Below are 24,591 nucleotides of genomic sequence, written 5' to 3' on the forward strand. Positions count from 1 at the left end.
AGTTCCCACCCACCGCTGCTAACGATCAGCCCAAAAGCGAACGGAGCACCTTTATGCAACATGACAAAGACCTCAGATCGGTGTCGGATGAATGTACCCGCTCGAAACTAAAGTAAATGGGTGGTGCTTGACTGTGACCGGACGAGTTCCGAAGGTTACCGTGTATAAAACGGACATGTCTCTGTCCTAGCGGAAATCACAGAGACGGCGGAGCAAGGATCCCGAGGTATCTTCAACACGGAGTGCCGTCGACCGGTATGGCTAGTACATTTATCGGCTGTGCGTGGACGGTAGTAGCCTATGTAATAACCTACGGGGGAAGCCAACTATAGACCATGCGCAGGTTTGTGTGCGGGTGCTGAGTTCAAAGTGCAAAATTATGTTACACCCCTGACATAATTCGATTGATTCTGCGATATTCGTCGACGATATTTTGAATTAGACAAACTTCCATACGTAGCGAAAGCTAAGTTATAATCATTATTTACCGTAGACATAGAGGGCGCAGAATAACATCAGAACGCGAACTATATTTCACTGTTTTACTATATGTAACTGTTTTGCGAAAGGGGCTTTTAACATCTTAAATCCTTATGTAGAACCTGTGATTTCTTTTTATTAGTGTGCTAATCTCAGTAAGTATAACTCTCTAACTAGTTCCCTTTATTTATAATGCAATTTTAAGAAGTCAGTGTTTAGTAGACTATACCTGAATGCAGGCTACAGGCTGCTCCACTGAACAGCTGTTTTCTCGTACCTCTGTCTAATGGCAGGCCTGCTCACACTAATGTCATTTTATTCTTTTATGTGAAACAGGTGGAACAAGGGGAATTTAGTAACCGTATACACACACACACACACACACACACACACACACATTAAGTTATAGTAGTGTGAACTGCCAATACAGAGACGAGGAGCATAGGAATAAATCTTCACTACATATACATACACACACACACACATATACATACATACATATATATATATATATATATATATATATATGTTAAGTAGAGAAGTAAAGCAAATATAGCCTAGATGTTGTTTCCTGTTATCTTTTCTTTGTTTTGTGACGGTCCATTGTTCATAATTGCGGTTATCTTTAAAAGCGATAGCCTCCAGGCCCGAACTTCCGCTCCAATACCGCGCCGGTGGGGTGTGACGTCACCTAGACAAGGGGAAACGTCATTAATGACACGCCCGCACGCGAATCATTAATCGTCATTTCATTATTTCCTTACTGTTTACAGCAAGGCGGCAGGAGCTATACCAGTGCTTTAATGCCAGGTGCGGTTCAGTGCAGTTCTGAAGTGCACTTATTGTTACTCTGCAGTGTATTAGTTTCCTGATGATGTTTATATATACACATGCTATAGGGAAGATTCATATTTTACAAGCCTGGGTCTAGTTATGCCTGCATACACACATTCACGCACACACCTGCCAGCTGTCCATCATGGCTGTTTCACCCTCAGTCACTCCCTTCTTTCCCTGTGCCCTTCAGGAAAATGGAAGACTTTTTTGCGCCCATTCCCAGACAGAGGGGTTGAACTACGAAGAGCCCCACAGGCAGGCAGACCCGACAACATGGCCGACGGACCCAGCACCTCCGTCCAGACCACGGCCGACGCAGTGCACTGCAAGCTGTGTCTGAGCGACTGTCCAGCGGCAACCGTGAGCCGCCTGCGCTCCTGTGACTGCGTGTTCTGCACCCGGGTACGACACCTTCGCCGCTCACCACCGGCAGCGGACTGATTGCCAGTGGCTGAGGCATGGGGAAAGCTTCGCAAGGTTTTCTTTATCAAAAGCCTCAGCGGCATGGTGCCACACAATGCGCGCCAGTGTTTTTTTTCTGGTCCTTATGGCTCATTGTCCAGAAATCTGTCAACTAGAAATTAGCAGCTGACAGAAGACAAATTTCCTAGAATGAAACACATGCCGTGCCCAAACACAAGCATGCACCTGTGGCTTGTTGGAAGTGTTTGGATGTTTATCCGCATGGCTCTGCCCCTGCCGTCCAATGCCAAGGGGAGTACAATAACCCAAAACACTTTGGTGTCATGTCTTCCACAACTTATGGTGTTGGCTTTTACACCTCCCTCTTCTCCACCCAAATGTAAGCACGCAGTGTACGCCGCAGGACAATCAAATGGCTTACACTGCGTGACTACCCTGAAAGGTGACCCCTTAGGTTGTTAGGAGGCTTTGTATGGATAACGGAATGAAACTGGCTCCGGGGTGAAAATAGACCGCAAGGTATAGACAAAGCGGTTCTAAGTTAAATAGCTTTTTTTTTTTTTCTTCCCCCTGTTATTTTCAATAGCGTCTTGGAACTGGTTACAGTTCTTAGTCATTAAAGAGGTTGGTGCAATGAGAACATGTTGTTTCCTGATTTCAGTGTTTGTGTCAGTATGTGCAACAAACCATACTGACCAGGGGTGGAGATCCCATTACCTGCCCTGACCTGGCCTGCAAGCATGCAGGAGTGCTCCTGGACTCAGAGGTACATACACGCACAAACAGTGCCACTCTTTACTCAACAAAATAATTTAATAGTCAATAAAATAACCAAATCTGTTTATCTGAAATCTCATGAGTAATTTATCAGTATGAACAACTGATGATTAGTAGGCAGTTAGGTGCTGTCACTTTAACCAGATGCACAAAAGCAAGAAGTGTCATTTCATCCATCACATAATTTCAGTGATCTGTAAACATAGAAGAAATTTAGCTTTTTATGGAAAAGACTTTCACAATATAAAGTGCCAAAGGCATTTGGCTTTAAATAAAACACACGATCTTAATTCATCATGAAATCACCCGGTCCTGTGATTTGGCTTTATGTTTTGTTTTTAAACAAATTGCCTTCTTTTTGCAAAATCCACTGCAAAGCAGGCCAAGGTCAGGCCAACAGAGTCAGTACACAAATGGCCCATTATGAAGGGTGAACTGCTTTTTCCACTGACCCTTCTGTTGCTCTAGTTGCTGTGAGCCCTGACTTTATGAATTCCCTTGTTCACACAGATTGCCTCTTTTGCAACTGCTGATCAAGCAGAGCTTTACCAGCGTCTCAAATTTATGAGAGGTAAGTTCGTGTTTGTGCATGTGTGCATTTGTGCATGTGTATGCATGCTCTCAAACTGGGTCTTAATTATTAAACAGCAGATCAGAAGCATCACAAGGCCTCAATGTGTTGCAGTCGATGGCAAATCTGCTGTCCTGACCCATCTTCCCTTATTCTGCAGAGAGCCACCTCTCAGGGGTTGGGACAGGGGGTGTATGCTTAACAGACAAACCATTTGAAATCTAGCCTCCTACTGGCATTACAGGAGGCAATCCCAAAATGCCACAGACCACTTCACTACTCTCGTTAATCCAGCAGAAAACATGTTGTCATTTCCAACCCTCAGACGTAACAAGCCTAACGTTAGTTTGAACACTTATATGTTTCCGGCAGAGTGACATTTTTAAAGAGCGTCCATGTTTGAGTTGCTGCCACTCTGGTGATTATCTGACAGACCAAATTTCATTGCACAAGCAGAGCAGCCTAGGTGGAGCAGCTCTGCGGTTACCAAATCCCACACCGTGTACTTAACAAAACTACCAAAATACAACGAGCTCTTTCAGAGCTGTGAGGCTGAAGAATTTCCAGCCACGTTCCTGTTGGCAGTGCTGGGCTTCTTGCTTGATCTGGCTGGTGATGCGGTGAACTGTGCAACATCAGCTCAGTTTAGCTGCAGATCCTGGATTGGTCGACTGGTCAGTGCTGGTGACATTTTGGTAGGTCCGGACAGTGCCTATCAGTGTGTAGTCTGAAAAACACCAGGGACACTACCTGTGAATGGATGTTAACAGGGCAGATTCATGTGATGTTCAATGTTCATGCTGCCTAGTTGTTCTTGGTAACATTTGTAGTCAAGCTACTTCTCTCTCTGTCTCTCTCTCTCTCTCTCTCTCTCCTCTCAGGAGTTCAGCTGGACCCCAGTAAGTCTTGGTGCCCGGTGTTGGAATGTCAGGCAGTATGCAATGTGATGCCTAGTGCCGAGGGTACACCGGTCCCCATGCACTGCCCCGAATGCCATGCTGTCTTCTGCTGCGAATGCAGAGAACTATGGGAGGATAGCCACTTCTGCTCACAGCACCCTCTAGTGGTGCCACCTGCTAATGACAGGTCACTGTGACCAGCGTATGAATGAATGAAAATGCGTTTGGGCTAATAAAACAGATTCTGTTCACCATTCTATTGAGACCCTGAGTCTCGTGTCACAGCGCTGCTACACTGTTGTGACCATGTGGCTCACATGTCTGCCGTGTGCCCTGCGCAGTGGGATGCCCCACGCCGACGCGCCCATCAAGCAGTGCCCCAAGTGCAGAGTATACATCGAGCGGAACCAGGGATGCGCTCAGATGCTCTGCAAGAGCTGCAAGCACACGTTCTGTTGGTACTGCCTCCAGAACCTGGATGTTAGTACCCCTGATGTCTCAGGTGGTTTTAATATGGGACAAATATTGTGGTATCTCTAGTCACAAACATGGTTTTGTGTGTGTGTCTGTGTTTTCAGGGAGACATTTTCCTGCGACACTATGACAAAGGGCCATGTCGTTATAGGCTGGGCCATTCCAGAGCTTCTGTCATGTGGAACAGGACACAGGTACAAGGACATGGCACCCTTCTTGTTTCTGTGATTTAATATATGCACAGTGTATCGCTACTGTTTCCTCAGTTACCAAGTAAATTCCACAGGTATAATTTACCCACTGTTTCGCAGCCCATAAAGAGATATCTGACCCGAGGCTCGAGTGCTCTGTGTTTTGGTCTGTACCTGTGCCCAGGTGGCGGGCATCCTGGTTGGGATCAGCGTCATCGTGCTGGTGACGTCGCCTTTGCTTTTACTGGCGTCACCGTGCATCTTGTGCTGCGTGTGCAAGCCCTGCCACAGGACGAAAGATAAGAAGAGCAAGAACAAGACGACGACGACTAGAGAACGAGAGCCATCTGCTTCCATAGCGTAGCGTCCTGTAAAATCATCGCTTGCATACGAAGCGCTGTACCGCTTGCTCTCTACCGCCATCTACAGTACTGCAGCGCTATTACGTGCCAAAAACCGATGTCGTTAAACCAGGCGCAAAAGTGCCTCGTTCTCCCGTGCCTGGTTTGGACTCGCCTTTCCTGTTCTTTTGCAAAAAAACCCTCAAACGCTGTTTAATATACAACAGCAAGGATACAAAACATTTGTTCATGCTGTGCCATAGAAGCTGCATTGTAGTCCATGTTGTGCTTTAAAAAAAAAACAACTACAAAAACGGCAGTCCTGTAGCAGTAACCATTACCCATAGCCTAGTGTAAATTTCTCAAGAGATTTAATTGTTTTCTCCTCGGCTTCCAGACCAAAGGTTCTGGTTTATTTTGTTGGTGTAGTCTACTGACATCTATGTACATACTGTGTATTATGGATGTGGATACTGTCCTGTTTTTACGTTTTCTTTTGATCTTTTGGCATCATTGATTTTGTATTACACAATAAAATACAGCTATGAGTACCAAGCGTTAAATTGTGCTTGAACACCAATAGACTAAATAGGACATTTCTGAATATTATCAATAAAACATATATTTTAGAAAGTAGGTAGTAGTTAAAACAAGTAGCTTATATTCTACTTGTTTGACTACCCGTTGATATCAAAGATACGACAGTGCCAAGATACATTTAAAAATTACGTAGGATAATTGCAGTATTTATTTATAGTGAAATTCTGGAATAATGACAAGCCTTACAAGGAAGCACAAGTCAATCGAAAGGATGAACACAGTTTCCCCAAATTGGTCGATATGCTTGCGTGAAAGCAGCAGATGATCAGAGCGACACCTTGTGGCCCATGATGAGTTTAAGGGGGTGTTGTTGCAAGTCAAAAACCAAGCGAATACGACGAAACTCATGTCGACAAACAAAGAATTTTTCACAGGTAAATAGAATCTTTTCTATTTACATTTTCAAGTTTTTATCCATACTTTCGATCTGAGATGGTCAAACTGCACAATGATAAAGTTGCACCAGAATCTACACATTGCTTTTCGCAAATCTGAAACCGCTCCATTTTATTCCTGTCGTGTTTTTTTTTTTAAACGATCGGTCAGTGATTTTGTATGAGAACTTTGCACGGTGGCATATGTATTCGGATTGCATTCAGGGAAGTAGATGAGACAGCGTAGTTGACGTAGCTAGCCTACTTCTGCCCTAGTAAATGAAGTAAATTACTCCTACCCGTAACAACTGTTTATTTTATTTCAAAATAAGGAATTTCGAAGATTCCCTACGTCCCTGACGCCTGTGCACAGGACGTGCTGTGTTTCAAACATTACAATGCCAGTGAGGTAGGTGGACGGGGCGAGACAGCACTTCAGTCAGGTGCACCACTTCACTACAGCTTCAAAACACTGCAGGAAGGAAAAAGTATAACAGCCCTTATATAAATAGTATATTGTAATAGTATATGAGCTTGCATAGTTGATACATACATACACACATTATTTATATAATGTATACACACACACACACACACACACACACACACACACACACATATATATATATATATATATATATATATATATATATATATATATATATATATGTATTTATATATATGTATTTATATGTATGTATATATATTTATTTCCCCTAGGTTCAGTATGTTATTGTTTTAAGGGGAAACTCTAGATTGACATAGAGTAGGAACTAAGCAGCCTTCCTCTAACATGTGTGTTTTTAATAAGACAGGCACTCATTGAGGCCTTTCTCATCTGCAGGTTTTGCTGGGAAGAACGATGGCGGATTGGCTGCGCTTCTCTGTGTGTTACTGGCACTCCTTCTGCGGGACCGGTAAGACAGCCACGTGACTGCAGATTAGCTGCTCCACTTGCCCTGGAGCAAATAGTTATGACCGTCACATCTCCTTCAGCTGACACGCGACAGTCGTGGGGCGGGGCGGGGCGGGGCGGCAACGCCAAAGCAGTGTAAATGAATGAGCATTAGACGTTATTAGCACTCTCCAGACGCACGAGCCCAGCTGCCAGCCGGTGGGGGATATGCCGCTCATCACCCACACGCAGGGACTGCCTGCACATGTAAAACAGCCATTTTGGCCCAGTTAAGACACAGTGGAATAGCCAACGACTGTGGTACTGCAACTGTTGCGGTTTCTGCGCTAGAGCCTGTTTTGCGATGCTGAAATGACCCCAGGTGTAATCTGGCTCCCCCTTGGCGGCAAGGGGCCGACCCGTTCGGCTCTGCCACCCTCCTCAGGCCATGGAACGAGGGAGACAGTCACATGGAGAGGGCCAAGAAGAGACTCAGTGCGGCCTTTGAGTTCTTCACCAAGCTTGGTGTAAGACAAAAAAGTATCTTTTTCATATGTTTTCAAAACACTGTCTCCATTTGCTTCCAAAAATATTTCTTTATATATATAAATACAAAATCTGCCATATAATATACAGTAGAAAAATACAAACAACTCCTGTGTTAGTGAAATAAATGGATTTCTCTTTGGTTTTAGGTGAAATATTACACTTTTCATGACAGGTAACCCTAACCCTAACCCTAACCCTATCTGGTGAATGCTATATGAATCACTCAGCACTATATGAAGAGTTTTGTTGTGACTTATTACTATTGACAATGTGGCCATTTCAGGGATATGGCCCCTGAGGGCCACACTCTGGAGGAATCCCACAGGAACCTGGATGAGGTGACAGATCTGGCTCTGCAGTTCCAGAACCAGACAGGGGTTAAAGTACTCTGGATCACCTGCAACCTGTTTGCCCATCCCAGGTCAGTCCTGCATCAGTCCCATCCTAGTCAATCTCTCTAACGATAGACTTAAGTTCCCGAAGGATTTGGGGCATTAGGAACCTCAGATACATACATACATATATACATGCATATATGCCTTTACATAAATCAATCAAAAGGAAGTTGGTAATAAGGACTTAAGCACCTGGTTATTTCTCCTGATCATGGTGAACTCTTACAAAGGGTTGTGGGTCTCGTTCAGTTTAGGAGAAACCTGATTGGGTTGGGTTACACTTGCAGGTATATGAACGGAGCTGCCACTAACCCAGACTTCCACGTGTTTGCCTATGCTGGGGCCCAGGTGAAGAAAGGTCTGGAGATTGCCAAGAAGCTGAATGCTGAGAACTTTGGTGAGACGCTTAAGGTTCGCACTGCTATGCATGTTTATAATGTAATGATCAGTTAGTGGTTGTCTGTCTTAGAATTCGTGCTCTTGTCTCGCAGTATTCTGGGGAGGCCGGGAAGGCTTTATGTCTTCACTCAACACAGACGTAAGAACTGAACTGAAGCACATGGCCAGCTTTTTTAGAATGGCTGTCGGTACGAAGCAGCAATAGTTCACTTTTGATCATCGCTGCTAGTTCATGGTTTGTTGCCAAAGAATGCTGACCTCCATCTCAACCGTAGCATACAAAGACAAGATCGGCTTGAAGTGCCAGTTCCTCATTGAGCCGAAGCCGAAGGAACCGTGTAAGCACCAGTACGACTACGGTAAGAAACGTTCTCTTCTTTAAAGGAGCAGGAAGTTGAGTTTTACATTAAAGGTGAGTGATGGAATAAATAGAAAAAAGTTGACTGTAGTCGCCATGTGACTGGCATGCAACTTGAACGGCAACGTAGGTATTGTTCACTTTCACAGATGCAATGAGCGTTATTGGCTTTTTGAAGCACTTTGGACTGGATAAAGACTTCAAACTTAACATTGAGCCCAACCACACTACTCTGGCAGGGCACTCCTACGAACATGACATCATCATCGCCTCTGAGTATGGCTCTCCTCATTATGTACTGTACATTCTTTACGTTTTCAGTATCGTGTAGTAGCTTATGCCTTTGGTTTTGTGTGTATGTGTGGGGTGCAGGTTTGGTATGCTTGGTTCTGTGGACTCTAATAGTGGGTCCCCTGATTTGGGCTGGGACACCGATCAGTTCCCCATGGACATCCGTAACACGACCCTGGTGATGAAGGTAACCTGTGAAATCACTGTGCAGAACCTGGACTGAGTTTCTGAGAGTTCATACTGAAGGGGAATGTGCTTTGGGCCCCAAACCCCCAGACTGTTATCGACCAGGGAGGCCTACAGCCCGGAGGCCTGAACTTTGACGCCAAGGTTCGGCGGGAATCGACTGACCTGGAGGATTTGTTCATCGCTCACATCAGCGCCATGGACACCTTTGCTCGAGGGCTTAGAAACGCTGCCAAAATTGTCGAGGAGGGACACCTGCAAAACATGCTACGGGTAACCATGGTTATTCTAAATAGATTTTTCAATATAACCATAGCACTCTTTTATTATTCGTCGTGTATATATTTGAACCTAATTATGAACCCAATTAGGTTTAACCAGTTTATAAAGCCAAATTATTTAAGTGAGTGGCTACTGATCCAGGATCAGATCCTTTCTGCCCATTTACATTTACCAACCACTTTATTAGAAACACCTACCTTGCACTGGCTACTGTGATACATAATAGATAATTACACCTTCTTATATTTGCATGTTATAGGTGTACATTGACAGGCTGCAGCTCCAGTCTAGGCTTACATAGCTTCAGTCCCCTTTTGCTTCTGTTGATCACATTGAAGCTTCTGTTTAGTCATTTGCTGACCACAGATCTGCTGCTAAACAGATATTGTTTGGGTGGTAATTCATGCACATGCTAATGAAAGGCTATTGGGCATCTTACACAGATTGTCCACAGTAACAGATGGTCTGTTGACTCTAACAGTGCACCAGCAAGGTGCACCAACAAGGTAGTTGTTTCCCAGAAAGCTGGCAGATGCAATTGTAATTATTATAGCAGAACAGGACATTTAACATCTTAGCCTGTGTATAAGTACAATAATGCAGTCTCCCTTCATTATTCTGTCTGTCGTTGTAAAAAGGAAAGATAACTAAATGTACATCACTTTGTGGTGCGGTTTGTGTTACAAAGGAACGCTACTTGAGCTTCAGCCGTGGGACTGGTCAAAAGGTGGAAGATGGCAGTGCTTCGCTGGAGGACTTAGAGGTACGGCATCGTTTCACGGGTTTAATCATCTGCATTGCCTTGGCTGACATGGCCCTATCCGCAGGGCTGTCCATAGTCGGAGTGTTGGTATGTCCGTGACATTGGGACGTTAGCTTTGGTAATTATGTGAATGAGGTGACACATGGTGGGGTATAGGGATTTGTTTAAATAACGTGCACATAGTGTGCAAAGATGCGGCAGTTGCCCTTTTGATATGCCATCACACAGCGGTCGATTGTGATGGCCTGACAAAGGCGGATGCATATGTGTTCATATGATAATGTGTGGGTTGTTATTGTCATCGTTGTCATTAATATTCCTTTTACAGGAATTCATCAAGCAAAATGGAGAGCCCAAAGTAACATCAGGCAAACAAGAAAAATATGAAGCAATGTTCAACCATTACTTGTGAGATTCCAGTGAGTCCCAGTGTTATAGAGCATACTTACTGAAATTATTTTAGTGGCTGATTCATAGAAATTTGTTACAGGAAATCTTAAACTTGTGGACAATAACTACTGCAGTAAAATCAGAAATAACCTGTTAGTTTAAATTTTAAACTAATTAAAGGCCTGTTTTCTGAACATGAAGTCTGGGTTTAGGCTGAATCTAGGCCTGGGGAGAGTGGCCCATATAATATGGATATCTAGACATTTTAATTAATAAACAGAAATAAAAAGGTCCTGCTCAATCAGTGATTGTGTTTGCGTATTTATTTAAATATTTAGGTCTACAGCAGACATAATGTAGCCTTAGCATTAAACGTACCCTAGCACAATGTAGATTATATTAACTTTAATTTGCATTAAAATACAGATGAGTCCGTCATAAATGTCCAAAACAGATCGAAACTGTTCGGTAATAGTTCGAAAAAGAAGACCACTTCAGTAGCTAAGTAAGCACCAAAGTATTTAACACTTGACTGTAGAAGTTCAAAAAAGTGCCATGGCGAATATTCTACACCTTTCAGTGACATCATATCATACTACTACGCCTGCTGTCCGTTCCCCAACCAGCTACCTAGGATGGGCCAATAGGCAGATAGCGTGAGCTCTGCTCACCGGTTTAATCATTGAGGATTGGTTGAATCCCAGGTAAGAAGGCGGGACACAAGCAACTACGAACTGAAAGTCTATCCGTTTATTTATTAGCATAAATTATTCATCATCCTCTGAAAGTATAGCACCGACGCCAGTTCGTGCATGACCTGAACACTGTGGAATAACTTAAATTTTAAGCGCTCAAAAGGTTTAGACTGATTCTACTCAAGGAGGAATCATGTTTTGTAATTTTAACGTGAAACCGTCTTATTTTTAGTTCTTTGGGATTTTGGTTTTGACTTTATCAAAGATCAGTTGTCTACTGTCCACTTTTCATTTTTGGAAGTTACTTTGATAAAAATTTTGTGCACAAAACTGTTCACTTTTTTATCTACAATTTTATACAATGTGGACATTTTTGGGTGTAGCAAGTTTGACATATGTCTACAAAAAATGCGACGCTCTTTTAACTTCTGCTTCAAAAGAGCTGATATTTGCAGCAGTGGGTTTTATCATGGTTGGCTTGCTTCTGACCTTTGCCAGGTACCGCGGCCAAACGTTGATTTTAACTTTGCCGCTGAACCTCTTATCAACGTTACCTTTAGCTAGTAAAATCTTCCATAAATCAAATATTTCTAATATAAAGAACGCGGGCGGGGCGAATAAAAAGGTAAGTTGTTCTTGACTTAATGACTTTTGTCATGACTTTAACTCCAGATTTTAACTGGGCCCTACGTGCTCTGATTAATCTAATTAAAACAGATCGCTGGTTATCGCAGAAAATACAAATCCGCTCATACCGTTACGACAACAACTTGCTGTTACATTGTTTTCTGTTATATGTAAATAAGCACTGCCGTTTGTACGACGTTTTTAACTCGTGTATTTAGAGTTGGTTTAAACTCATTTAATTCTTTAAATTCTTTTTGAAACTATTTTGTATACGTCTACGACTACATGTTTATGTGGATAATCCATATTCGACTGTATTTGTTAATACTCAAGACGCGTCAAAAGACCGAGTGTAAAGGGTGTATGGGTTTAGTATTTTACAGCACGAGGGGCTCCTTTTCAAAAATCGTTTTATAGTAAAATCACTTTAGGGCCTTTGGACTTTTAAAATGAAAATACACCTAATGTACTTAATATACCTATGTAGGTATTGTACCTAATGTAGTTTTTAAATGCAATATTCGAATCTGTTTAAACTTTATGACAATGTTTTGTTTTGTTTTTTAACTCTAGGCATTTCAAAATCCTATATATCTTATGCCAGTGTTGTGGTTTTTTTGTTTTCGTACACAAATAGGGATGTGTCAAGAGGAGAAGGGCGGAAACTAAAGAATCTCAGAATACTGAAAGCGCCCCAGGCCACACCTCTGACGGCTCAGATACGGATGTTGTCATCGTGGGTGCCGGCGTGCTGGGGTCAGCCTTGGCGGCCGTGTTGGCACGAGATGGCCGGAGGGTCACTGTGGTGGAGAGGGACCTACAGGAACCTGACAGAATCGTAGGAGAGCTTTTGCAGCCAGGGGGCTACCAGGCGCTCAGGGAACTGGGGCTGGAAGGTTGGGGGACTCCATTCAATTTTGCACACATATTGTTTGGAGGGAGCATGAAAAGCTCAGGCCATTTATTTTGTTTCATTTCATTTATTTATTTATTTTGCTCAACAAGTGAGACTTTTAACTACACTTTAACCATATTTTAACCTTGAGAAAAGAATCGTCACCCCCCCCCAAAAAAAAAAATTTTTTTAAATCTAATTATGCACTCACCAACAAAACTTTGGTTCTCACTGGACAATGGTTTCTGTTCTTTCAGTGTGTCTTTTGCAAATAATACTTAGCAACCTGGTGGGGTGAAATATGTGTGGTAGGCCAAGAGTTCTAATTTAACGCTATCACCCAAATCGTTTTTTTGTTTGGTTTGTTGGACCAAACTACAGAAGGCTCTGGGCTAAACTTGGCCAACAGGCTCCAGTTTGATTGGATCCATAATAAACGTTTTCCCTGCTGATGTTCCTATGTTCCTGCAGATGCTGCAGAAGGCCTGGATGCTCATGTGATCCGTGGGTACGTGGTCCATGACATGGAAAGCCGTTCGAAGGTGGAGATTCCCTACCCCCAGCAGGAGGGTGGCGTTCAGAGCGGCCGGGCGTTCCACTACGGTCGCTTTATTATGGGCCTGCGCCGTGCTGCACTCAGAGAGCCCAAGTGAGTCTTGGCGCCCCTCAGGTGACCCACTGCTGCCCCAGGCCTTGTTCAGCCGTGTATGAGCTAAATCAACTGAGCTGCCGTGGGGACACCATGAGACTGAGCAGATCAGTGGCCTTCCAGGCCCAGAGCAGAAACCCTCTGTTATTAGTGATGCTCAGCCCTGCTACTGGAGGGTTTACTTCCAATCCTGATACAGAACTCCTGATCCAGCTGGTGACAGTCTTCGCAAACGTCTGTGCAGTTGGGGGTCATTCAAAATCCTCCACAGCTCAGAACAAGTCTGAATCTCGGCTGTGATAGAACAGAGCACGATTACATGCCCACACGATGAATAAAATATTCTAGCAGACTGAAGCACACAATCATATAACTATATAGGATTAGGATAGTTCAGATGCTGAGATAATATGCAGACATGTAAATCACTCATATAAATGTTAGGATAACGTAGAGATTATTTAAACTAAGCCGTACTCATTTTTTTAATAAAGCAGCTGTTGCACAATGCTCCTGATATTGTAAAGAATCTCGCTTGGAACTGGTTCTGTTGCTTAAGCAGGCATTCAAGCGTCAAGAGTCAACATGTTTAAAAAGAAATTCAGGTATATTAGCTACTTCCTGTCTGCGCGGTGCAGGCTAATTCGTCCGAGTAGCATCTGGGCGATCCATTTAACGATTCACGAAATAATCCTCCGTTAGTATGTTAGGGGTCAAATGCCATTCTTAAGACCCTTTCCATTAACCCTTTCATTGACATGCATAGTATTTCCAAGGCCTTGAGACATTCCAGGGTGTTCTTCTGTGTTTGTGGCCTGCTTGTAAATGGAAGTGTGACACTCGTGGAGGGTACCGTGACCAGCCTGGATGGGGATGAGGACTGTGTGACAGGAGTCCAGTACAGGGAAAAAGACAGTGGGAAAATCCAGGTAAACACTCTCTCCTCCTCACTTGACTGAAGAGCCCTTTCACTTTTCTTCATACTCAAATTCATGACTAAAATCACAATAGCAATGTTTACTTTGGACAAGAATGACCTTTGAACTTTAACGAAGATAATATTTTTTATAGGCGTAAAAATCCATCTGTACATTCCAATATTTTGTCTTTCATTAATACATTTTCAGAACTAACCATACAAATAGACAGAAAATATTACCAGTGCAATGACTGTTGCTTTGGATAAAATACATTTTTGAACTTGAAACTTTGCAGATGATAACCTGCCTTCACAGAGAGAAAAATCTGACTCCTTAGTGCATTGTTTGTTTGTTTGGCCAGGGCATGTGCTTGTTTAACAGAGTCGCCCTCGGTTAACAATACAATACCAATGCTCAGCAGAACAGCCTTGCAGGTATTCTAGACTATTGTTTATTTCCCACTAGGAGATCCATGCTCCACTGACAATAGTTGCAGATGGCTGTTTTTCCAAGTTCCGCAAGAACCTTGTGTCTGGGAAGGTCGAGGTCTCTTCCCATTTTGTTGGATGCTTAATGAAGGTAGGAGAAAACATTGAATGTAGTCTACTGCAAGAAATGTTAGGAAAAATGAGTACAAAACCTAACTACAAAGCCGCTATTATAGCTATATTTTGCATTGTGAATATATTTTAAATACTACTTATATTCTGTTTATTGGGTTTACCATAATATGTATTAAAATTACTATAGTTTGTAACAATAGAAAGGAAGGGAGCATAAATTGTAAAGTTGTAAATAAGTTCATCTGTCGTTACATTGTATTCAGCCTGCCTGTTTTTGTGATCTGGTGATATATGCTGTATTCTGTCCTCTTTTAGGACTGTCCACAGTTTAAGGCCAACCATGCAGAGCTGGTGTTGGCAGACCCCAGTCCGGTACTGATCTATCAGATCTCCTCTAACGAGACCAGGGTTTTGGTGGACATCAGAGGAGAGATGCCCAGGGACCTCACAGGATACATGGTGGAGAACATTCATCCTCAGCTCCCAGGTAAAGACAGGCCTGCTCTCCCTTTCCCACTTTAGATTACACTAAAAAACAAGCGAGCGATCCAAATGTTACTCAAACGTTCCGGAGTGCACCATCATATCTCCTTGCTTTTGTCGTCTTGGCGACGGTGCTTTTGTTTGTTTTAATGGCGTCTCCTCTCCTGTCGGTAGAGCACCTCCAGGAGCCCTTCATGGTGGCCCTGCAAAACGAGCGGCTGAGGGTGATGCCTGCCAGCTTCCTGCCTCCTTCACCAGTCAATAAACAAGGTAGCTTTAGCAGGGTGGTCGGCCTCGAGAGCTTCACCCCCAGTTACGATGGTCTGGACGTGCTTTAAGCAGGAGGGCAATGACATGTGCATGGCTTTCATATTAGACACACGGGGAAACCCCTGAGTTCTCACAGGGGTTCTCATACTCCTCAGGCAAGCGTCCTACTAGTGTGACCAGTAGCGGGTTAACTATAACAAAATACTATAAATGCAAATAGGCTTTAGAGGGGAGAGGCAATTTGACAGCTTTAATGAACGGCTTAATGCCGTAAATTGGAGTTACCCTCCTCTGGTCTTGGGGGACCTGCCCACTACAGGGTTTGCCGTTTTCTCTGACACAGCACGGCCCATTAAACTCATCATCATCGAATTATCATACGCACTATGAGCCGAGTCACAAGGGTCCGATCAAAGACCCGCTGACGTGAGGACAATAAAGAGTTGAAGGAATCCCGAGTCATTTTCCGTCTCCGTCCTTTCAGGGGTCCTGCTCTTGGGAGACGCCTACAACATGCGCCATCCGCTGACCGGAGGAGGGATGAGCGTGGCGCTCAACGATGTCCGCATCTGGAGAGCTCTTCTCCGAAACATCCCCGATCTCTACGACGACTGTGCGGTGCTACAGGTAGAGGAAGTGCGCGCAAGCCATACATGTGCCAGACACAGAATCTGAGGGTGTCAGAAACAAAACCAAAAAAAAAAAACCCACATAGTTTAAGAAACCTGTCATTGTGAAACACACCTGTGGCAATCACGTGTGCTCTCATGTGTGCTTAGAACTAAGCAGAATAGTATCTAGCCAAATACAGTGGATATACAGTTATGTGCAAAATAATAGCAATCTAACATCACTAATGTATTTAATTACTGATTTTGGCAGAAATGATAATACAACATTGGGCAAAAAATTCATGACTAGGTGTAGGCGAGTAATGGGCGACCAATAGAATCAACAGTCATGACATGCATGCTGCTAATTGGGTGTAATTGACTCATTTAATGAAAGGGGCGTGTTCAAATTAATAGCAGTGAGGAGTTCAATTAGTGAGGTCATTCATTCTATGAAGAAACAGGTGCCAATTATGGCCCTTATTTAAAGAAGGAGGGCAGCAACTGTTGTAGCTGCTGGTTTTATCCCTTGCTTAGTGCATAAAATGGGTTGTTCCAGACGCTGTACTGAAGAAGAAAGAACTTTATTCAAGAAATTGATTGGAGAGGGGGAAACAAAGAAGTGCAGAAAATAATTGGCTGCTCAGCTAAAATGATCTCAAATGCTTTAAAATGGCAAACAAAACCAGAAACATGTGGTAGGAAAAGAAACACTACCATCCGCGTAGATCATAGAATAACAAGAATGGCAAAGAAGCATCCAATGATCAGCTCCAGGGAAATCAAAGAAGGTATTCAGTTACCTGTGAGTACTGCAACAATCAGAAGATGCCTCTGTGAAGCCAAACTATTTGCAAGAAACCCTCGTAAAGTACCATTGCTGAAAAAGAGATGTGTTGAAAAGGTTACAGTTTGCCAAAGAACACATTGACTGGCCTAAAGAGAAGTGGCGCAACATTCTATGGACAGACGAGAGCAAGATTGTTCTTATTGGGTCTAAAGGCTGCAGAGAGTTTGTGAGACAACCAATAAACACTGAATTCAAGCCACAGTACACTATGAAGACTGTAAAACATGGAGGTACAAGTATAATGGTTTAGGGATGTTTCTCATATTTTGGAGTCAGACCCATTTATCGCATACCAGTCACCATGGACCAGTTTGAATATATCAGAATACTGGAAGAGGTCATGTTGCCTTATGCTGAAGAAGAAACACCCTTGAAATGGGTGTTTCAGCAGGACAATGACCCCAAACACACCAAGCGGGCAACATCCTGGTTCCAGACCAACAAGATTGATGTTATGAAGTGGCCAGCCCAATCCCCAGACCTCAATCCAATTGAGAATTTGTGGAGTGACCTCAAAAATGCTGTTTTTGATGCAAAACCCAAGAATGCAGAAGAACTGTGGAATGTAGTCCCATCATCTTGGGCTGGAATATCTGTTCGCAGGTGTCAGATGTTAGTTGACTCCATGCCACACAGATACAAAGCATCAGAAATAAAGGTTATACAACTAAATATTAGTTCAGTGATCAACAGAAAAGCTAAATCTGTAAACAACTTTCAGTTTATACTGTAAATATTCGAGTTTGTAAATGAAAATGAAGACACTGCTATTTTTTCAACAGCCCATTATTCTTTTTTTCTTCATTTTCAGTTTAAAAATTGATATTTCGTTCATGTTTTCATTTGGAATTGAATGTGCAGTGCTCCCAGTGCCTTTGTGTATATGGGAATGTGTATTATTTATTATGAGGATTGAGCTTTTTCTTAGTTGTTTTAAACACTGCTATTATTTTGCACACAACTGTAGATGAGCACATAGCGAAGTGATCAGTCAGGACGGCTAATCCAACGTTTCGATCAACAGGCAAAGAAAAGATTCCACTGGGAGCGCAAGTCATCACACTCCTTTGTCGTGAATGTGCTGGCCCAAGCCCTCTACAGGCTCTTCTCTGCTACAGACAGTATGCCCACCTCACTGAATTAACATAGAACTTTAAAATCATGGGTGATTGTAAAGGATCCCCACCCACACACACACACACACACACACACAAACACTAACACACTCACTGAACATTTCTTAATCAACTGATCCCCAAAGACTGGAAAATAATGTGGAAAGATGTGCAGCAATTCAATGCAGTTGCATTTCGGTTTAATGGAATTTAACAGCTATGCTGAGATTTGGAGTTACTTGACTTGGGAGACTAGCAAAGACTTTCATCTTGAAATCTCTTATTGCAGTGGCTTCCTCAGAGGATTCTGATTATGGAGATTTGATTACTGCATTGAACTCTTCTGTCTCAAAACAGTACTCTCACTCTTTTCAGGCTCTCTGCACCAGCTTAGAAGAGCCTGCTTTCACTACTTCAAGCTGGGCGGGGAGTGCATCAACGGGCCCGTCGGACTACTCTCTGTGTGAGTGATCAAAACGCACCCACAGGGCGTCGCGTTCCCCATCCTTTAGAGCCGTCTTGTCTGAGCTTAGAGGAGGTTGACGTGGGAACTGTGTTGTGTCCCATCAGGCTGACTCCCAAACCCTTGACTCTGATTGGACACTTCTTCGCCGTGGCCTTGTACGCCGCCTACTTCAGCTTCAGGTCAGAGTCGTGGCTGACGAAGCCGCGGGCCCTGCTGAGCAGTGCCGCCATCCTGTACCGCGCCTGTGCCATCATGTTTCCCCTCATATACTCTGAGCTCAAGTACCTGCTGTACTGAGATCAGTTGATGTGACCAGCCCAAGGACAATCAGCCAACACGCTCCATGAGGCCTATTTCCATAGAAACGCCTCGTACCTTTGATCTAAAAGATCTATTTAATTAGAGCAATTAGAGCTTTAGAGTTTTATATTTAAAATGGACAGTGTCCTTTCAACAGCTGAATAGTTCACTTGGTTGTCCTAATGGATGGAAATGTCACTTGTGTTCTGCTTATGATTAAAATATCTGGTGTTGAGGAGGAATTGTGCTATAATCTGCTCTGAAAGCATGTCACATGTAAAATAGTTGCTGTTAGAGACTGGCATACAACTCTCTTTGGGACTGTCAATCACCTCAAACTCCAATACAATATGAAATTTGTGGAAAAATATTTGTAATTCAAACAAGCTGTATTATTCTTGTGTAGACTCTGTACATAACATTCAGAAGGCTGGAAAAATATCCATATAATATCCTGCTGTGTATGACTGTATATGTGATTTTCCTTATTATGAAACCATAATTAATTACCAAGTAATTAATTAAATAATTAAGTGCTTAGTACTGGACAACTGGTTGTAAAATGTATGATATCCAGTATAACTTTTCAAATAAACAGAAATGCTCATATTTAGAGCTGTAGGACTTTCCAGCAGATTTCATGATTGTATAACAAAGGTCGTTTGTAGAATGTTCACTACGACATAGCTGTGCTAACTCTACTTCTTGCTTGCTCTCAATACATTTCACTCTGGGACAGCTTACTTTCTTACTACCCCTATAGAAAACATCCACAAGATGGCGCTCTTAAGCTGGCATATAGCAATACATGCCCTGCTGTTCTAAAGGTCTGCGGGATCTGCAGCTGTTAACCTGAAGTAATCGACTGTTTTCTGTGTCGTTTGCACATACTCACATAATACAACAGACTGAGCTATTACACATGTGTAGTCCACAGGTATGCTGAGAAATGTCTTTATGCAAGGAAACAAAAATTACTTGTAAACTTGTCAATGTCCATTGTGGCTTGGTACAGTAGGCTGTGTAGATCAGATTCTGGTATCTCAGCTGTCTGTCCATCCCCATCTAAATCTCTGCTGCCTACTCTCTCATGGGCTGGTCCCAACATCCCCAAAAGCCGGTAGGCCCCGAGTGTCCCGGACGCCGGGACCCTTGGACACGATATAGCTCCAGCTCCCTCCAGAGACATGAGCCTCTGGGCCTCTCTATATCTGACATGATCTGCCAGGGGAAATAGGGCCAAGGGGTAGCGGAGGGATACGCCTGCATCGCCTCGAAAGTGATGCGCGGTCCTGCCCGGGGCCGACAGTATGACGGGGGGACGTGTGGACCACAGAGCTCCCGCGACCACAAGATGGATGGAGCGAGGAGGGAGGCCCAGAGGTTCTCGAGCCCCAGAGTATGCAGGCTGGACCCGTCCTTCGGACAACAGAGCCTGCAGGTTCTTCTACAAGTCTTCATCTCTCTGGTTGGCTGTGTCCTTACCGACAGCAAAGTCGATGCAGAAGGAAGCCGAGGAAAGGGCTGAAATCCAAATCTGATGAACCAGTAGGAACAACAAATCGCAACCACCAGAGGGTAACAGCAACACTTTAGTGTAAGGGTTTTTCGTTTTCTTTTAACAAAAATATACAACAAAGACAAAGGCATGTTGCCATGGTTACCTGCCATAAGAGGTTCTGTGTCAGGGCTAGTCAATCTCATTCTATTAGGTCCAATGCCCCAGAGAAGTACCCAACTCCAGTCAGATTAATAAAGCTCCTTCTGTAGGGTTGGAGCAGAACCCAGCCGACAGCAGACCTTCCTGAAGCCTCACTGAGCAGGCCTTGTTAATCACATCTTTAAAGCCTCTATAAGCAAACTGCCTCAGCCAGAAACACACCATCCTCATCTATGAGCACCTTGACATTTTGATTTCAACCAGCTACAACTTTCATATCATTACAAAATAACGAAAACAACTCGCATCCCTGGTTACAATAATTTATTTAGATTTCGTTTTTTGTTATTTTTTAAAATTGCTTTTACATTGTATTCCAGTGACAGTGAGTTTGAGTGCTGGTTTATAGCAGCTCTCATCTGCTCTGGAGTCCGCTTGCCGGCACGGTTGAGAGTTGACGGGCACAGTGGCCTGGCCAGTCGCTGCTCTTCCTCACCACTCCTCATCCTCCCTTCGTGTGTGGAGTAGACGGTGGGGGAGCCTCAACCCCACGGAATTGCTGGCATTCCCTGTTCAACTTCAGCTACACCTGCCTTGCGGTTTCCTGTACTGTAGACAGGTCTTCCTACACAGTTAACATCTGTTAGTCTTCTAAATAGACAAATGAAAAAGGAGAAAAAAAAAAAAAATCTGTCCAGCTACTGCTAATGAAGCCAAATAATCTGGCTTTAAAACTAGAGTAAAGTGCTAGAAGCAACCCACCAATCCACTTTGTGTATTTGTGTAATACAGCAACAAATCTACTATTTTAACATTCATTTACAGGGTAAGATACTGTACATTATATTGGTAACAGCTGAGATATCAGCACAAAAAAAAAATCACTGTCACACTTAACAGCAATATATATATAATTATATATATATATATAATCTGATATATAATTATATACATAAATATATAATTGTCATATTTATGAAAAACAAACCACATCTCCGGCTTTTCAAATGATACCCAGAAAAGCAATTGTTCTGTAGAGACGTAAAAGCTTTACAAGTCCAGTCTGAAAGTAGGGGGCGGGGGGCAACACACCCCACCTGGATTACCGAGGGTTACAAGGACAGGAATTTGCATATTCCACAAAATCTATTGCAACACATTACTGTCTACAAACACAACCCCCCGCGTCGGAGGAAGCTGAACTCACACACGTACACACACCCACACCCAAACACACACTCACACCCACTTAACAGAACGTTACGACTATGGGACTGTTCTTCCCCCACCCCACAGATTAAGGGTTATGTGCTTCAACACGGCAATCTAAGATGGTGAACAGAAAGACGACAACATCACGACACTCGATTAATCTGCTTCAGGGGAAAGCAGTAGACGAACGCGCAGTGACCCCCCCCCCCCCCCCCCCCAAACCCCACCCTTCACAGACATCGCCCTGGCGATCGATTCCGTCACTTCCCCGAAGCGTCTTGCTGGCCCATGAGGGCCTAGGACTGTGATCATAGTCGGTTCTCTTTCTCTCTTTTTTTGGTCTCCAGTGAGGCCAAAGTTACATTACTGACATCCTACAGACCCTGTGGACACTGGTGGGTGTCTGGCAGTCCCAAACATATACCCCCACCCATCTCCGCTCGGTGTTACGGCTGCGCCGTCGTTCCAAGTCTGAACGCTCATCGGCATTCGTCATGGTGCCTCCTCTTGACGGCCTCCCTTGAGCCCCTTCCTCACTGGAGCACTTAAACGAAGCATATGCACGCCTAACAGCACAAGCAAGGAGGATATTTATTTATATATATATATATATATATATATATATATATATATATATATATATAAAATATCGCAGAAATAACATACGACAACAAGCATAGAGGTATTATGCTTCTTTAACAGGCTTCCTGGGAGCCAAGGTGATGCGCATTTAGGTTGGGACCCTGTTGGGCATGGGAACATCTGGTTGGCTATCTGTCCCAACTGGAGCCATTGCTCTTCCTTCCCTCTCTCCCTCTCTCTCTCTCTTTCTCCCTTCCTCCATGAGCAGCCTACTCAAATGACCAGATTTCAATGTCCTGCACAAAGAAATCTTCCTTCATGGATAGCATGGGGTTCCCGAAGGTCTTGCACGAGTGACTCCTGCCATGGTAGAGATCTCCGTCCAGCCACAGACCAAACTCGCCACTGCAAGAGAAGGAAGGGGTTAAACGTTACTTTAAAGTCCCTCTCTTGTTCCACCGTCTTCAAGGCTGCTATAACAGGGCAGCATTATTATAGGTTACCATAATAACCCTACAAGGCTCCTGAGGTTGAGAGAAAAGCCCTTGAAACCGATTTGGACAGGGTGGAGACGCTGCTGTTGAAGGCTACATGCCAGGTCAATGAGTCTTTTGCTGTGCCCTTGGGGAGCTGTTGTGCTTTATTGCCGTTTCTGCGTGGCAACACTTAAGATACACCATGGCAGGCCAGTGCTTTGGAATCTCACTCCAAGTCACAAGCTGGATAAACAGTGTCGGTCCTGATAACCATCAATATTTTCAGCACTACTGGAGCAGTCTAGTATCTCGACTAAAACTACACCTTTCGGGGGGAAAAAAATAAAATAAATAAAAACCCCCCAAAAAACCTCATTGGACTTAATATCAACACATGTTAAGGGCAGTCGTGTGTTAGCTGTTGCTGAAAGGGCCAACAGTGATGTACACAGTCAGAGTAAAGTGCATGGCACAAAATGTACTTTAACACAGTGCGAAGCAAAAATGTCTAGACAAATATTAAAAAATCCTGACCTTCCGCCACCAAATGCCAGGGAGTCCATGTCTCCTTTAATGAAGAACATGTTATCGCCTGTCCACTTGTAGACCTGAAAGTACAAGACCAATTTTTTAAGAACAACCTGATGTTCATGCAACAGATCTGCAACATGAAAGATTAGCCCAGCATACTGACTGCTAGTATTACAAACTAACAAGTGTTGTATCCTCTTTCTACATTTGCATTCGTCAAAGAATCGTTTACGCCTTGATGGGAATGATGGAAGCCTTTCACCCAACCCACCTCAAACTCTGGATAGAAGCTGAAGAGAAAGGTCTCTCCTGTGCCATAGAAGCCCTCGCTGACTTTGAACGGCTCAGACGCCAATGCCCCAAACAGCTAGTAACACAGAAAGGTAATGAGCAAAAGCAAATTGGACTATAGGGAGAATGAGCCAGGCCCAATCAATGAACACACAGTGAGACTTACAGATTGAATGTCTGAATCCTCAAATTAATAGCATGTGCTTATCTCTGCATTCTTCTGAGACTGAAACATTACATGTAATGTGCGATTTATTATGGCTAAAAGATGTAGGACTGGTGACTGCTAGATAGGCTCTTCTGCTAACTTGGGAACTCATGCCCTAAAGAAGACTCGCATGGCTAATAGTGAAAGAAGGCTATCAGAGGCCTGCTAGCCACGCGCCGAATGCTAGCGCATGTTCAAGCAATTGTTTATGGTGAGCTCAGCCATTCTGAGAGGCCAGGGGGTGGAGCCTAACCTGCCCGTCACTGTCCTTGATGACCAGGAGGACCGGTGAGTCCAGCCCCTGCATGATCCGGTACAGGGTCTTGATGCTCATGCCGTGCTTGGCTGTGCTGAAGGCCAGAGTCCAGGGGTAGCCAATGGTGCGCGGCGGGAGGTACTTTGCCAGCTGAGAGAAAGAAGGCAGGACACATCATTGGTGGAGTGATGGGAGGGGGGAGTGAAGGCAACGAGGCCACGGTGGTTTTCACGAGCCCAGGTGGAGAAGGGGAAAGGGACAAGTGCAGAATCAAAACAGGGCCGCTGGTGATGGGAAAACGTGGCTGGACTATGGGGAGACAGAAGACAGTGCCCCATCAGGGAAGTGAAACTGAACGCTGAAACGCCAGAGCCATCAGTGCCCAATTACAGTAGAGCTGACCTTTAAGACAGCAGCGGGCAGACAGGCTAACCGAACACTACACACCTCGCACAC

The 24,591-nt window shown here is 43.8% G+C and overlaps 4 protein-coding genes across 12 annotated transcripts in view; 3 read left to right on the forward strand and 1 right to left on the reverse strand.

Moving 5' to 3' along the window:
• rnf144b (ring finger protein 144B) lies at nucleotides 1-5,544 on the forward strand. Of its 3 annotated transcripts, none has more exons than XM_027009506.2 (8): nucleotides 1-343; nucleotides 1,508-1,719; nucleotides 2,402-2,506; nucleotides 3,028-3,088; nucleotides 3,970-4,174; nucleotides 4,329-4,467; nucleotides 4,566-4,655; nucleotides 4,837-5,544. In XM_027009506.2, exons 2-8 carry the CDS (start codon nucleotides 1,591-1,593, stop codon nucleotides 5,014-5,016), a joined length of 909 nt encoding a protein of 302 aa, XP_026865307.2. In that variant the 5' UTR covers nucleotides 1-343; nucleotides 1,508-1,590; the 3' UTR covers nucleotides 5,017-5,544. The 3 variants fall into 3 exon arrangements, with proteins under 3 accessions (XP_026865307.2, XP_026865308.2, XP_026865309.2); XM_027009507.2 differs by having other exon boundaries at nucleotides 1-255; XM_027009508.2 differs by having other exon boundaries at nucleotides 1-226.
• Nucleotides 5,545-5,902: 358 nt separating this feature from the next.
• Nucleotides 5,903-10,779, forward strand: LOC113577063 (xylose isomerase-like). Its single transcript, XM_027009516.2, has 14 exons — nucleotides 5,903-5,967; nucleotides 6,300-6,376; nucleotides 6,812-6,884; nucleotides 7,274-7,389; nucleotides 7,558-7,583; nucleotides 7,695-7,832; nucleotides 8,094-8,203; nucleotides 8,298-8,393; nucleotides 8,481-8,564; nucleotides 8,713-8,839; nucleotides 8,936-9,041; nucleotides 9,131-9,313; nucleotides 10,011-10,085; nucleotides 10,414-10,779. The coding sequence occupies exons 1-14, from the start codon at nucleotides 5,940-5,942 to the stop codon at nucleotides 10,495-10,497; spliced, it is 1,323 nt and encodes a 440-aa protein (XP_026865317.2). The 5' UTR covers nucleotides 5,903-5,939; the 3' UTR covers nucleotides 10,498-10,779.
• Nucleotides 10,780-11,351: 572 nt separating this feature from the next.
• sqlea (squalene epoxidase a) lies at nucleotides 11,352-19,463 on the forward strand. The gene is made up of 11 exons (XM_027009528.2): nucleotides 11,352-11,795; nucleotides 12,435-12,693; nucleotides 13,164-13,341; nucleotides 14,174-14,270; nucleotides 14,727-14,840; nucleotides 15,140-15,311; nucleotides 15,482-15,577; nucleotides 16,062-16,204; nucleotides 18,063-18,159; nucleotides 18,529-18,616; nucleotides 18,724-19,463. Exons 1-11 carry the CDS (start codon nucleotides 11,532-11,534, stop codon nucleotides 18,914-18,916), a joined length of 1,701 nt encoding a protein of 566 aa, XP_026865329.2. The 5' UTR covers nucleotides 11,352-11,531; the 3' UTR covers nucleotides 18,917-19,463.
• A 2,981-nt stretch (nucleotides 19,464-22,444) lies between these two features.
• Nucleotides 22,445-24,591, reverse strand: part of oxr1a (oxidation resistance 1a) — a 106,340-nt gene continuing 104,193 nt past the window's right edge. For all 7 annotated transcript variants that reach the window (XM_035525883.1, XM_035525886.1, XM_027009529.2 and 4 more), the window contains 4 exons: nucleotides 24,133-24,285; nucleotides 23,652-23,747; nucleotides 23,384-23,457; nucleotides 22,445-22,778 (listed from right to left, as the gene is read on the reverse strand). In XM_035525883.1, coding sequence (XP_035381776.1) covers nucleotides 22,643-22,778; nucleotides 23,384-23,457; nucleotides 23,652-23,747; nucleotides 24,133-24,285 — 459 coding nt within the window. In that variant the 3' untranslated portion in view covers nucleotides 22,445-22,642. The remainder of the gene's footprint in view (nucleotides 22,779-23,383; nucleotides 23,458-23,651; nucleotides 23,748-24,132; nucleotides 24,286-24,591) is intronic.

The sequence above is a fragment of the Electrophorus electricus genome, chromosome 5, assembly GCF_013358815.1.
Source record: "Electrophorus electricus isolate fEleEle1 chromosome 5, fEleEle1.pri, whole genome shotgun sequence".
NCBI classification, from domain to species: Eukaryota; Metazoa; Chordata; class Actinopteri; order Gymnotiformes; family Gymnotidae; genus Electrophorus; species Electrophorus electricus.